The sequence below is a fragment of the Pituophis catenifer genome, unplaced genomic scaffold (assembly GCF_029215685.1).
Source record: "Pituophis catenifer annectens isolate HBS135680 unplaced genomic scaffold, rPitCat1.0.hap2 SCAF_5, whole genome shotgun sequence".
NCBI lineage: Eukaryota > Metazoa > Chordata > Lepidosauria > Squamata > Colubridae > Pituophis > Pituophis catenifer.
In genome coordinates, this window is record NW_027256885.1 from 27,448,266 (window position 1) to 27,462,802 (window position 14,537).

The window sequence follows — 14,537 nt, forward strand, 5'->3', positions numbered from 1 at the left end:
ACATACACAGATGAAAGTACCATCTATAATGTGGAACATGATGAGGGAGGGACTCGCCACAATCACTCTTGCAGAATTAGAAATGTTTTTTGGAATTCGAGTAAGACAGGGAGTCAAATTTTGTGTGTTCACACAGGGGGAAAGGGATAGGCAGCTGAATACTTCTTGTGCAGTGCTTTCAGTGCTTTGTAACATACAGCCAGTGTCAAGTTGAGATTGGCTGCCAGAGTGTTAGAGGTTTTTTCCCCCTCTTCCTTGTGGAACACATTCAAGTCCTCTCAGAACCTAGTATGGAAAACCTATTTTACTTAACCATCCTAAACCAAACTACGTTACGGCTTTCGGTAATATGTGAACCAATTTTACAATTTGCATAGAAAATCATTGTGGCTCAATGTATTTCTAGGCACTTTTTTCTAGATTGGAAGCTACACACCAAAAAGGTGCTTCCAATTCATGTATTTTTAAATTTAGTTCACATGATTATTATCCAGGCCTGTATTTATTTCCTCCTTTGGCCATACAATCTTTGGAAGCCTTTGGGGGATGGATGTACCCAAGCGATTTAGAGGCTACATGCTGCCCTGGGACCACCTGTTATGTGCATTTAGTATGCATGTTTCTTATGCCATTTGGATTTTGCAATTGAGGGATCAAATGTTTAGAATGTTATCATTCTTTACCCCCACCACCTTTGGAAGAACAGAGTTTAGAATGGTTTCAAGATCTCAGGCTGGAGTTGAACAATCTAGGCTTCCAGTAGGAAATTCCAGCATTGCAAATCTGGTGATGAATGTGGAGAAATAAGATATATTAGGCATGTTGTACACACCTTAAGGGTGGATAGCAACTGTTCTAGCTTTCAGATATGACACAGATGAACTTTAGATCCTGCCAAAACAAACTTTATTGCACCAAAAAAAATCCTTATGTACAAATGTATATAAACAAGGTTTCTTTATTTGAAGACCCTTGTGCATTTGTTTCTTATTTTTCTTAAGCCTTTTAGGTCTAAATTTTATGTCACTAACATTTGTCTAGATCAGTCATCTAAGGATTGTCACTTCTTGAAATGGAAACATTCAGAATACAAATGATTAATGACAGCTACAAAATCAGATTCCTGTGTTGTCTTCCACCCACATGCGAGCCACAGGAAAAAAATAATCACAAGGCAGTTTTCATGTTTTGTTTTAAATAAATGTATGTAATGGCTCAACAGCCAGCATGCATATGGAGTTAAGGTGCCTTGAAATCAGTGCTCTAACCCAGAAGCACTGCTAGCCCTAGTGAATAGCATGGGGAAACCCAAATTTATTAACTTGGCACAGAGTGCATAAAGCCTAAGTGTCACTGATTCCAGGACTTAAAAATTAACTGTGCACTTACATCCCTTTGATTTGGGGGGAGGTGAGAAGATAAGTAAATCTAACGTTTGTTAGATTGTACCTAATGATATTAAAATAAACATACAATTTGTTCCGCCTCTTGAGGCCTTCCTTTCACAAGGTGTCTACACGTAAACCTGTATTGGAATGTTTTTTTTCAGATTCCACCAGCTATTCATGTCCCTTGGAGAGACTCTTTTGGGGGAGAGGGAAGACAAAGAACAGTTCCATCCTGTTCTCAGATGTAATCAGTTTTTCCAACACGCAAAGCTGCAGGATACTTTGAGCAGCAGAATGCCCTCTCTTATATCCCAAAGGTAGTGCAAGAACAGCTGGAAAGATACTGCCTATGAGCATAAAGAATCTTTAAAGAGAGAGGTGGGATGAATGGTGGGTACAAGCATGGATCCATGTATATTACTAGGCTGATGGCTGAATGCAGTCTTTCCTACCAAAATGGCTCCATGCTTCAGATCACCATGTGCATCAATAATCAGCTTTCTTCCAGTTTTCCAAAGGCTTAGAGCAGGTTCTAAAAGTGCTGGATCTTCTCTAGAAAGTTAAACTTTCCACACTTAAAAAAAATCAGAAGTCTGGAACCTTTTTCTATACCATTGATGCAATCTGGAAGAATGGGTTTATGGCAGATTTTATAGAAAGACTCATCTACTATCGTGCAACGCCATATTTCAGTTTCAACAAACTATTAAAACAAGACCCAATCCTTTTGACAGGATAGTTCAATTTACTACCCAGGCTTAACAGTCTAATGGACACTGATCATGTTTCTTCTTTCTCTGTCACCAAACTCCTATGTTCCTCCCCCCCACCCCCCCAAAAAAAGCATGGGAGCCAGAGCTACTTCAGATAAGCATGCTAATCTGTTGGTGATGCTGCACTTATTTGTACTTTTCTTCTGCAATCATTACTTCTCCATTTTACCAAGGGAGAGAAAAATTCTCCTTTAGAGCCATTGAAGATGGCCATTGAAAGGAGGTAAATTTTACTTTGAAAAGCTGAAGTTTGAGTTGCACAGTAGGCTGAAAACATGAATTTTAATTCTTTTCCTGGATTGCGTTTTACTCCTTTCTTACCAGAACTCTGGATGAAAGCCAAGGAAACAAGAATTTAGTAAAGTTGTGGAAACTTTTTTTAAGAAGAAAAACCAACACAAAGCCCAGTTTCAACAGAAATTCTTCCTCTTTGGTCAGTCTACAACAGGTAATATCAACCTAACTGGGAAACTAGAATGCACCAGATCTGAAGAAATAGGATGTGATGTACAAATGATCAAAAAGTGTTTTAACAGACTCAATTGCTAGGAGCCTATCAAGGTGTAGAAACAAGCTGGGAGGGAGGTGCTAGGCATATGCAGTACATTTATGAAACAAGAACAATGGAACAAGTAGCCATGCTTTATCTCATGCTTCTTTGAGAACTGGGGGAAAGGGGGACATAAACCTGCCTACCACAGGTTTTTCCAAAATGCTTTTTTGTGTGTGTCATTCACTCAGAGGTCTCTAGCAGAGGGAAGGGTCATTTCCAAAATACAACCTGTCTGTTACAAGCCCAGATCAGTTTTCGCATCAAATCCTCTTTTAACAGGATGTACTTGATGGAGATAACAAAAAGCCTTGTCTCCACTTGATTGCTCACTCTGGAACCTAAACCAGTTCCTTAGGTCTCTCTGGGGTCCTCCACAACACCTGGAGTTGGAAGATCGCACCCCCACGTTTTGGATTCCCAAGTGATCAGATGGGAGGTATCTAAATCTTAATGCTCCCCTGAGTGTCCATCTCGGTTTCTGAAGAGCTGCTTTCCGAGTCTATGTCTGGATTCTCCTGCTGGTGCCTTTCTTGCACCTTCAGGCGGATTCCTTGCAAACGTGCTAGAAGGGACTGGTAGTCAAAGTGTCCTCGCTTCTCCCCAAAGGGGTCCTGGAAGGGAAAAATGCAAATAAGGTAGATCTCAGTGTCACTGGCAGATCAGTCAATCAGAAAGGAAGTTGGACATCCATCAAGTTAATTATTCCAGCAATAAAATAGCTCTTCCCCAGCCACTCTATTAACAAATGAGGAAACCCCTATGAAACTGGAGAAATACCATGTATGTAAATTCTGTGAGCAATATGCAGTTTTGGTACTAAAAAACTAATTGGTGGGTTAAGAATTCTTTCATTCTAATGGTACATCTTCTGTTTTGGGCTTCAATTCAGGGACCAGTTCTGGTTCCTCAGCTGCTTTGGCAGTCTTGATGATATCCTTGCTCCTACAGTAGAACACTATCTCTGATATCCTCTATTTATTCACACAGTGTTTTCTTCTGCATGGACAATTACAATTTGTTATGGACAAAGTGGAGAGCTGGTTTTGGCCATGCCGCCCTGCCTCAAGTATCTTCATCCATCTTCTGCCTTCACCCAAAAAGGGAAAATCCAACTGAAACCCCTGCAGATTTGCCATTTCTAAATTGGGTTGCTTCATACTGTCTCCTTCTGAAGCAGCGTTTTACTGCAGAGGAGGAGGAGGGAGGAAAGAAACAGATCTGGGAACACAGCTTTTGGGAGAGGAAAAAAAAGCTAAACTGTTTTACGGAATTAACTTGCATAACACACTGAACCATACAATAACCTCAACTTAGTTCAAACAACATACTGAGTGACCAAGCCAACCACAATGTAGCCTAGCATGTTGTGTATTCCCAGCCAGTCTGTATACATATCTGATGTGAAACCTCAATGGCATCCTGTAAACAAATATAGCTTATCTTATGCACACTGAAACTTTGACTATATATACAGCATGCATTTTAAGATGCTGTTATGGTCTAGAAACAGAATTCACCAAAAAATCTCTTGTGCTATAAATTTCAGATGAACTTGCATAGAGCTCTGAGCTGGACCACAGACAGTGGATAAAGCTACTAAAAAAACTGTCAAGATCAAAAATGTGGAAGCCTTCATTAACACCAATATAGTAAAAATCGTCAGTCTACATTTAGGAACTTGTACTGAGAAAATGTGCTCAGTACAAAAATTAGTGTAATGAGTGTAATGCCTGTGATGGGTCTTCTGTGAAGAAAACAGGCATCTCTAAACAAATTTCTTACTAACTCCAGAAAAGTGCAGTGATCAGGTTCATTTAGGGCTTGGGCTGAGCAACTTTTTTGGAGGGCATACCTACATATTTTACATGGGTGGGGGGAGCAAAAGCAATAGCCCAAAGTAGGCAGGGTCATGTCACATATATGGGAAGGCCAAGAACTCGGGAGGGGGGGTGGGGGGGGAGGTTTTCTGATGTTTTTAGGAAGTGGGAGGGTTTCCCTCTTTTTGAAAAAGTATTGTACTAAGGTAAGTTAATTTTTCAGGCAACCCCTACACTTTTGTGTTTCTTCTTCAAAACGGTTTGAAAAGGAACCACTAATTTTCAGCAATCTTGCCACTATAATTTAGCAGCTCAGCCTCAAGACCAACAAGAAGGAATTTGGTCCTCTGCATAGGCTTAGACCACATGAAATTCTTTGTGCTTTGAAATTAATTTGTGCTTGTAGAACAGGCAACTTTTATAAACTCTGCTTTGCAGAAAAGCTTTCCTGAAATCATGTAATAATTCCTGTTCCACTTGAATGAAACAATCCTGCATTTTAAAATAACATGCTAAATTGTGCCAGTCAAATACGGATGGAATCACATGCTTAAACACTACCCAATTTTCCTTAATATATAAAACCCCCTCTAAACACACAGAATGTTAGGATAGTAGAGAGAAAGTTACTCTAGACCCCTTCTCTATTGCTTGACTTTTTCTGTCTAGATATTTACATTTTTTAAATCTAAGGAAGCATTGAAACTAAAGTACCATGTTCCAGAAACATGATCATCATGCAGGTTTGTTGATTGAATACCTCAGCTCTTCCATCCAAAATTTGTGGCAGATTTTGAAGTCCTGACATTTTAAAAAAAGGAAACTTATTTGGTCCCTTCTACTTTTCTAACTGGAGGTAGAACATGAACACAATTACATCTCAGGTTTTGTGAGGTTGTCAAATAATTTGTGAGGTTATGATAATGTGGTTTTGATGTCTTTCTGTCTGCCTTCACAGTATTGGGGTGACATTTGAGAGGAATACAATGTGTTCTTGGGGGCTGCCCTTCCTTCTGGTACACCACACTAATTTAGGCTAGCAAAGGCATGTTTATTCAGACAATAAGAGTTATGAAGTTAGTTTTCATTTGGTGAAGTTTTTTATTTCTTACTTATGCATGGAGGAAGATTAATAAGTTGTAGAGGTTTACCTTTTATTATATTATTAGTATTTTATTTTACCCACTAGTACATTTGGTAGGTGAAGTGACAGGATTTACTTTTAATAAGTATATGAGATAAAATAATTAAGATCCCCCCCCCAATGTAAAGAGATATGAATTTTTGTCCAACAAGTCAAGACAGATTCAAATTGCCATCCTTCCATTACCTGATAGCCACTTCTTGCTTGCACTAATATACTAGCAGCCCATTCCTCTAACTTCTCTGAACACTTTGAGGGTTTCTAACTCAGGTTTCCATATTCGTATTCAGAAAAAAAAATATGCTGAATGAAAAAGTTATTTTCTCAGATCAGAAGATGAGAAATCAATCCCCAATTATTGCTATTGTTTTAACAAGTCTATCTGTGACAGTCAACATGTACACATCATCTCATCCTTACCTGCATGGACTGTCCCTGGAGGTGAAGCCTCTCTTTGCACACCCCCTCATAAAAATCATAATATTCCATGAAGGACTTCTCCATAACTCCACTAGCAGAAAAGAAACAAAGTGTGAGACCACCCAGGAATAATGCCATGTTTTTTTCCTATCAAGGAGCGAATGCCTGGTTTTAAAAACTGTATTTTTTAAAATCCACAGAAACAAGTTCAACAAGTACACCCTCATTATACATAATATTCTACAATCCCTTAGTAGAAGGGCAGACTAGATTTTCACTTATGTTTATTACATAAAACTAAATATCCATATAGACCACACTATTTTATTCTCTAAGAGTAAAAATAAGAATTTTTGTCCCCATATGAAAATAATTTCAAACGATAACTCCTCAGCATCTATTTGTAGCTGTGCTTGTACAAATGAAAAAGGCAAAATTCTGAAAATCTTTATCACTCAAAGCAAGTGCGCCACTACATGCTAACCTATTAGTTTGACTTGAGTTGAAGAAACAAAAAAACCCATAGTGTTAGGTCCTCGTATGTTGCTTCTTCAATATACAAAAATCTAAAGTGCTTTATAATTTATAATTGTACATCTCCACCCCAGGCCACCCCAACGATACCCTTGAAGTGATGTCTCAGTGCCTGGAGGCTGTGCGGATCTGGATGGGGAGGAACAGGCTCAAGCTCAACCCTTCCAAGACTGAGTGGCTGTGGCTCCCGGAATCCCGATATAGTCAGTTGACTCCATCACTGACTATTGGGGGCAAGTCCTTGGCCCCCACAGAAAGGGCTCACAATCTGGGAGTCCTCCTGGATATGCAGCTGTCCTTGGAGGAACATCTGACGGCTGTAACCAGGGGGACCTTTTATCAGGTTCGCCTGATTCACCAGTTGCGGCCCTTTCTTGATCGGGATTCCCTGTGCACAGTCACTCACGCCCTCGTCACCTCTCGCCTTGACTACTGCAATGCTCTCTACATGGGGCTCCCCTTGAGGGGCACCCGGAGGCTCCAGCTGGTCCAGAACGCAGCAGCGCGGGTAGTGATGGGAGCAGCATGGCGCTCCCATGTAACACCGCTCCTGCGCGAGCTGCACTGGCTCCCGGTGGTCTTCCGGGTGCGCTTCAAGGTGTTGGTTATCACCTTTAAAGCGCTCCATGGCATAGGGCCTAGCTATCTTCGAGACCGCCTGCTGCTACCGACGACCTCCCAGCGACCCGTGCGCTCCCACAGAGAGGGCCTCCTCAGGGTGCCATCAGCCAAACAATGTAGGCTGGTGACCCCCAGGGGGAGAGCCTTCTCTGTGGGGGCACCTACCCTCTGGAATCAGCTGCCCCCAGAGATAAGGAGAATCCAAGACCTCAGTGCCTTCCGCTGTGCCCTTAAAACCCACTTTTTCCAGCAAGCCGGGCTGGTTTAGGAAGAAATTTTTTAAAATTTTTAAATGTTTAATTGGTTTGTGGTTTTTTAAATTTTGGGCCAAATTTATATAGATTTTAATTGTTTTTAATATTTATATTTCATGTTTTTAATTCTGGCTGTGCACCGCCCTGAGTCCTCAGGGAGAAGGGCGGTATATAAATTGAAAATAAATAAAATAAATAAAAATAAATAAATAATTTTGTGCTTGTTGGGGAAACAAGTCAGGAGCTGATTTAGACATGTCAAGAGCTAGGTTTGAAGAACTATATGAGTAATAAAATAGGAATGAATACATCTCAGAACTCAAAATAACAAAGTTGGAAGGGACCTTGGAGGTTTTCTAGTCCAACCCCCGCTCAAGCAGGAGACCCTATACCAGTGATGGCTAACCTTTTTGCCATCGTGTGCCAGGAGGGTGGGAGGCAGGGGAGGTTCGCACGCACACGCGCCCACACCCATAATTCTATGTGCCCCGCCCCGTGCATGTGTGTGCGACCCCCCCCCCGGCACGCAATGACCCTGTAGGCCCATTTTTCTTTCTCACCTGCCTCCAGATCCTCTCTATGAGTCTAGGGAGGCCGAAAACAGCCTTCCCCACCCTCTCTAGGAGTCTCTGGAGGCTGGGGACAGCAAAAAACGTCACTTCCTGTCCAACCGGAAGTTGGGAAACGGGCCATTTCTGGCTTCCGGAGGGCCTCCGAGGGGGTGGGGAAGGCTGTTTTCGCCCTCCCTGGACTCATAGAGAGGATCTGGAGCCAGGTGAGAAAGAAAAATGCCTGCCCCCCCCCCCAGGCCCTCTGGAGGCAGGAAACAGCCTGTTTCCCTGCTTCTGGTAGGCCCAGAAGGCCTGAAAACCAGCTGGCTGGAGCGCGCATGCGAGCCGGAGCTGAGCTCACATGCCCACTGATATGGCTACGTGTGCCACAGGTTCGCCATCACGGCCTTATACCATTTCAGACAAATGGCTGTCCAATATTTTCTTAAAAATCTCTAGTGATTTTCTATTGAACGTCTGGAGGCAAGCCGTTCCACTGGTTAATTGTTCTCACAGTTAGGAAATTGCTCCTTAGTTCTAGGTTGCTTCTCTCCTTGGTTTCCATCCATTGCTTTTTATCCTGCCTTTAGATGCTTTGGAGAACAGGTTCACCCCCTCTTCCTTGTGGCAGCCCCTCAAATATTGGAACACTGCTATCATACCACCCCTAGTCCTTCTTTTCACTAGAGATACCCAATTCCTGCAACCGTTCTTAATATGTTTTAGCCTCCAGCCCCCTAATCATCTTTGTTGCTTTTCTCTGCACTCTTTCTAGAGTCTCAACATCTTTATTATATCGTGGTGACCAAAACTGGATGCAGTATTCCAAGTGTGGTCTTACCAAAGCATTATAAAGTGGTACTAACACTTAATGTGATCTTGATTCTATCCCTCCGTTAATGTAGCCTAGGAGAGCACACTGCTGGCTCATATTTAAGTGGTTGTCCACTAGGACTCCTAGATTCCTATCGCAGTTATTGCTATTGAACCAGGTACCACCTATTCTGTACCTGTGCATTTGGTTTTTCTTGCCTAAATGTAAAACCTTACTTTTCTCACCACTGATTTTCATTTTGTTAGATAGGGCCCTGCCTTGGGGTAACCCACTGAATATTTCCCTCCATGTAGGTATAGTTCCATTGAGGATGTTGAGTGCAGTTGGTCAGCCAGTTATGAATCTGGTGATTATGCTGTCTATCCCACATTTTTCTAACTTACCAAGAACAAAGGTTTTGGTCTAACTTTGCTAAACGCCTTGCTGAAGTCCTATGTCCACAGCATTTCACTGGTACACTAATTTAGTCGTTTCATCAAAGAATGCAATAAGATTTGTTTGGCATGATCTGTTTTTGACAAACCCATGTTGGCTTCTGAGTCTTCGGAGAGGGGCGGCATATAAATTGAATTAATTAAATTAAATTAAATTAAATTCTGGTTATAACTTTACTTGCTTCTAGCTGTTCACAGACCTGTTGCTTGATTATACTTTCCAGGATCTTCCCACATATTGATGTCAGGCTGATTGGTCTGTAGTTTCCTGGATCCATTCCCCCCCCCCTTTTTTTTTTTTTTAACCTGGGAACGTCAGCTCTTTTCCCAGTCCTCTGGTAGTTCCCTGGTGAACCAGGATCTTTGAAATAGTTTTTAGTTTAGTGGTTCCAAGATTATGTGTCAGCTCCTTCAGAACTCTGGAATGTAATCCATATGGTCCTGGTGATTTGAACTCATCTAGGGTGGACAGGTGTTCTCTTACCATTTTCTTGCCTATTTTAACTTGTATTCCCAGTCTGCCTTTTATGTTCCTGCTTTTGGTAGGTTGGGCTGTTTTTTCATTTTGTGTGAAAACAGATGCAAAGATTGAATTCAGTAGCTCTGCTTTCTCCCTACTGACAGTCACTTCCTTGCCATCTTCTCCCATTAGTAGACCAATAGTTTCATTGACTTTTTTCTTGTTTCTTACATATTGAAAGAAACATTTATTACTTTTTACATTTGTTGCAAGTCTTTGTTCATTCTGAGCCTTAGCTTTCCTGACTTCATCTTTGCAAATTTGGGCTATATGCTGGTATTCTGCCTTAGTTATATGTCCCTCTTTCCATTTTTTATACTTGACATTTTTGTCTCTCAGTTTGTCACTTTCTTGCCAAGCTTCTTATCGTCTCTTGATATGGTTTTCAGGTTCATTGTCGTATTATTTGTCCCCACATGAAAGAGGATAGTAATCTGTGGGCTTGATTATTTTAGTAAGGCTCTCAGTCACATCTCTGTAGATTGGTTGTCTGGTCTACAAACTGCTGATTCCGTTCCCCTGAGAAGTGAATCTCCTACCACCAACACTTTTTCTTGGGAAAGTCTGGGCAACTTTTATTCCTGACACTGAAACACTGGAACTATGTCCCTTCTCTACAGGTGTCTGCATGGTTTCTTCCAGGGGGAGGATATGAAATCAATTGCTCAACTCCAGAGGGGCTGTACTGACTGCACTAGACAGCAGGGGCATTGCTCTTGGTTGTTGTTTTCTTCTATGAGTGACATGTAGGTTGAATCTCAGAGTGGCTAGAGTTGCCTCTAGACCAGGGGTGTCAAGCTCACGTCATCACAGCGTCGTCACGTGATGTATCGGGACTTTTTTCCCCTTCACTAAACCGGGTGTGGGCGTGGCCAGCACGTGATGCATTTGGCCCGTGGGCTATGAGTTTGACAGCCCTGCTCTAGAACCTTTTTCTTCAAGTAATTCATTTAGTTTACATTTGTTACATGTGTAATTTGGGTCTTCTATGGACATTTTGCAAATCACAACAGCATCAAACTCTTTTTCCATGATTATGTTTCTTTTCCCGACTAGTTCATTTAAAAAATAAACATTTCAAAAATTTTCAAAATGCTCAAAAAATGCAATTTTAAAATTCTAAAAGAACATTTACAAATTTCAAAAAATTTCATTTTTTAAAAAAAAAATGTTTTCAAACATTAAAAAAATTCCACAAGTTCAATCTAAAAATTAAAAATTTCAAACATTTTCAAAAATTCCAACAAATTTAAAAGATTTTTTCAAAAAATTTAAACTAAAAAATTCTATTCTTAAATGTTAAGTCTTTTGGTCCCTCTTGTGGCTAATGTTGAAGTAGAACTTAAATGTAAGTGAGGTTGCCCTCTAGATATAGTTTCTAATCCACAGATGTATAAAAGAATGACAGATTAATAAAAAGATAAAAAAAATCTCAGATGAAAATAAAAAATGAAATATCAACTTGTAGTTTGTGTAAAAGTTTATAGAAAAATACCCTGTCCAGTTTGATTTGTGCTAATACTACTTTTATTTTGTTTTGAGACAATATATTATATTCATAATAAGAGAAGTGTTTGTTACTTTAAATTAGCCTAGCACCAGAGGAGCATTTTGCTTTTTCCCATTAGTTGCATTAAATGGTTATCCCTGAAAACAACTTGCACCCACATTTCTCAACTGATGAGCTCCAGATATACTGCAACTCTCAGAATTCCCTGCCAGCATGGCTATTGTGACTACATCTGGAAAGCACTAGTTGGAAAAGACCAACACACTGGCAATGCTATCATCAGTGAAGAATCACAAAATGTATTCCATACAGTATACACATTCCTTACTATCTTGTTCTATAAATTGTTCTAAATCTTTGAAGATAGAAACACAGTGAAGATCATAAAGTGAAGCTACTGGTGCAGCCATTAGGAAACAAAAAATGAACTTAATGATTTTACTACATCTGTATTAGAAGATTGGAGTGTGGGGGAGGGAGTGAACAGTTTGGCTAAAGACCTAAGTTTGTGAAGGAGAGATCTGAACATGGCCCTTCAAATTCTGTGCCACAGGACATCTGAACTTTTTAACTCATGTGAAAAGGAAAAAAAACACTACCTATTGAAAAGGACCCGGCAATGTTGGTAAATTATCGTCCGGTCTCCAACCTTCGCTTTGTGGCGAAGGTTGTTGAGAGTGTGGTTGCGCAACAGCTCCCCCAGCACCTGGATAAAACGACGTATCTGGATCCGTTCCAGTCGGGCTTCAGGCCCGGGTACAGCACGGAAACGGCATTGGTCGCGTTGGTAGATGATCTCTGGAGGGCTCGGGACAGGGGATGCTCCTCTGTCCTGGTCCTGTTAGATCTCTCAGCGGCTTTTGATACCATCGACCATGGTATCATGCTGCACCGGTTGGAAGAGTTAGGGGTGGGAGGCACTGTGTTGCAGTGGTTCTCCTACTTTCTCTCTGACCGGTCGCAGTCCGTGTTGACAGGGGGGCAGCGGTCGACCCCGAGGCCCCTCATATGCGGGGTGCCGCAAGGGTTGGTCCTCTCGCCCCTCCTGTTCAACATTTATGTGAAGCCGCTGGGCGAGATCATCCGTGGTTTTGGGGTGAAGTACCATCAGTACGCTGATGACACCCAGCTGTACATCTCCACCCCAGACCACCCCAACAATGCCCTTGAAGTGATGTCCCGGTGCCTGGAGGCCGTGCAGATCTGGATGGGGAGGAACAGGCTCAGGCTCAACCCATCCAAGACCGAGTGGCTGTGGTTTCCGACGTCCCAATATAGTCAGTTGGTGCCATCACTGACTATTGGGGGCGAATCGCTGGCCCCCACGGAGAGGGCGCGCAACTTGGGCGTCCTTCTGGATTCACGGCTGTCTTTAGAAGAGCACTTGACGGCCGTGACCGGGAGGATTTTTCATCAGGTTCGCCTGATTCGCCAGTTGCGTCCCTTTCTGGATTGGGACTCCTTACGCACAGTCACTCATGCCCTCGTCACCTCCCGCCTGGACTATTGTAATGCTCTCTACATGGGGCTCACCTTGAGGAGCACCCGGAGGCTCCAACTGGCGCAGAGTGCGGCCGCGCGGGTGGTAATGGGAGCGACTTGGCGTTCCCATGTAACACCCCTCCTGCGCGAGCTGCACTGGCTCCCGGTGGTCTTCCGGGTGCGCTTCAAGGTTTTGGTTACCACCTTTAAAGTGCTCCATGGCTCAGGACCTGATTACTTGCGGGACCGCCTACTACCACCAATAGCCTCCCACCGGCCGGTACGCTCCCATAGAGAGGGGCTCCTCCGGGTGCCGTCGGCCAAACAATGCCGACTGGTGGCCCCCAGGGGGACAGCCTTCTCTGTGGGGGCACCTACTATCTGGAACGAGCTCCCCCCGGAGTTACGGAGGATCCCGGATCTGCACACCTTCCGCCGCGCTCTAAAGACCTTTTTATTTCACCAGGCGGGCCTGGCCTAATTTTCTCCCTCCCTCTTTTATAAAAGAATTTTTAATTTTTAATATTTTTTAGTATTTTATATATTCAAATTTTAAAATTGGTTTTAAATTGATTGGGGTTTTAATTTGTCTGGGCCAAAACTATTTAATTTGATTTTAATTCTGCTTTTAAATTTTGTATGTATGGATTTTATTGTTGGCTGTTCACTGCCCTGAGTCCTTCGGGAGTAGGGCGGTATAGAAATCAAATAAAATCAAATAAAATAAATAAAAATAAAAGTCAGACATTAAGTGATGGGATTTCTTTGGTCCCTATCAAACTTTTTGCCTATATCCAATCCTTTGTCCCATCTTGACAAAAAGAAAAAAAATTGCCACATCTAAATAGTGCATCTAACCCTAACCCTAACCCTAAATAGTGCAATCTCATTACTTACCTAAGCCAGGCTTCCTCAGTCTGGCACACTCCAAATATGTTGAATTAGAACACCCATCTTCCTTAGCCAGCCCAGCATTCAACAGAACTGGAAGGTACAAGGCTTGAGAAGCCATATTATAAAACTAAAAAGTTTTTCTAGGGTGGCATGCAGAATCTGCCAGACTATTAACTATGCAGCAATAAAAGGAGTGGAGATTGAACACTCAAATGATGAAGTATACATTGCCAGTTTTCCCAGAAATGGGCAAAGCCTAGCTAAGAAATGTATCCAGTTTCTCAATGGAGTACAGAAAGTGAATCTGCAAGTTAAACCATGATGTCTCTCCACACATACCGTAAAGGCTCTGGAGAAGGGTATTTCCCTTCCAGCATGTCACATACAGCGATGCGGATAGTCTCATGTTGAATGCACTCATTGTAATTTTTACTGTCTCCTGGATGTCTTTCCTACAAAACAACAACAGCTCAGTACCTCTCCACTTAAAATGTAGAAACAAACAGAAAAATAATTATTTACAACATACTCCACCACTAATATAGTCAAACTATAATTAAAATGATTAATTCAGCTAAAACCAAAGTAAAAACTGAATACAATAAAAACAATATATTTGAAGATACAGTATATCCCCCATATGTCCAGCTTCCTCCTTTCCCATCTGGTATAAATGATTTTATTTGTCAGTGATTTTCTTTGTTGTGTTCTATGATCGTTGATTTTAATGTTTTTTTTAATATTTTAATGTTTTTATGCTGTAAGCTGCCCAGAGTCATTGGAAATGAGATGGGTGGCAAATAAATT

The 14,537-nt window shown here is 41.7% G+C and overlaps 1 protein-coding gene across 1 annotated transcript in view; it reads right to left on the minus strand.

Moving 5' to 3' along the window:
• Nucleotides 1-2,423: 2,423 nt before the first annotated feature.
• The window catches only part of UBE2Z (ubiquitin conjugating enzyme E2 Z), a 190,332-nt gene continuing 178,218 nt past the window's right edge, over nucleotides 2,424-14,537 (minus strand). The window contains exons 5-7 of the mRNA XM_070944427.1: nucleotides 14,070-14,182; nucleotides 6,096-6,186; nucleotides 2,424-3,325 (exon numbers count right to left, since the gene is read on the minus strand). Coding sequence (XP_070800528.1) covers nucleotides 3,155-3,325; nucleotides 6,096-6,186; nucleotides 14,070-14,182 — 375 coding nt within the window. The 3' untranslated portion in view covers nucleotides 2,424-3,154. The remainder of the gene's footprint in view (nucleotides 3,326-6,095; nucleotides 6,187-14,069; nucleotides 14,183-14,537) is intronic.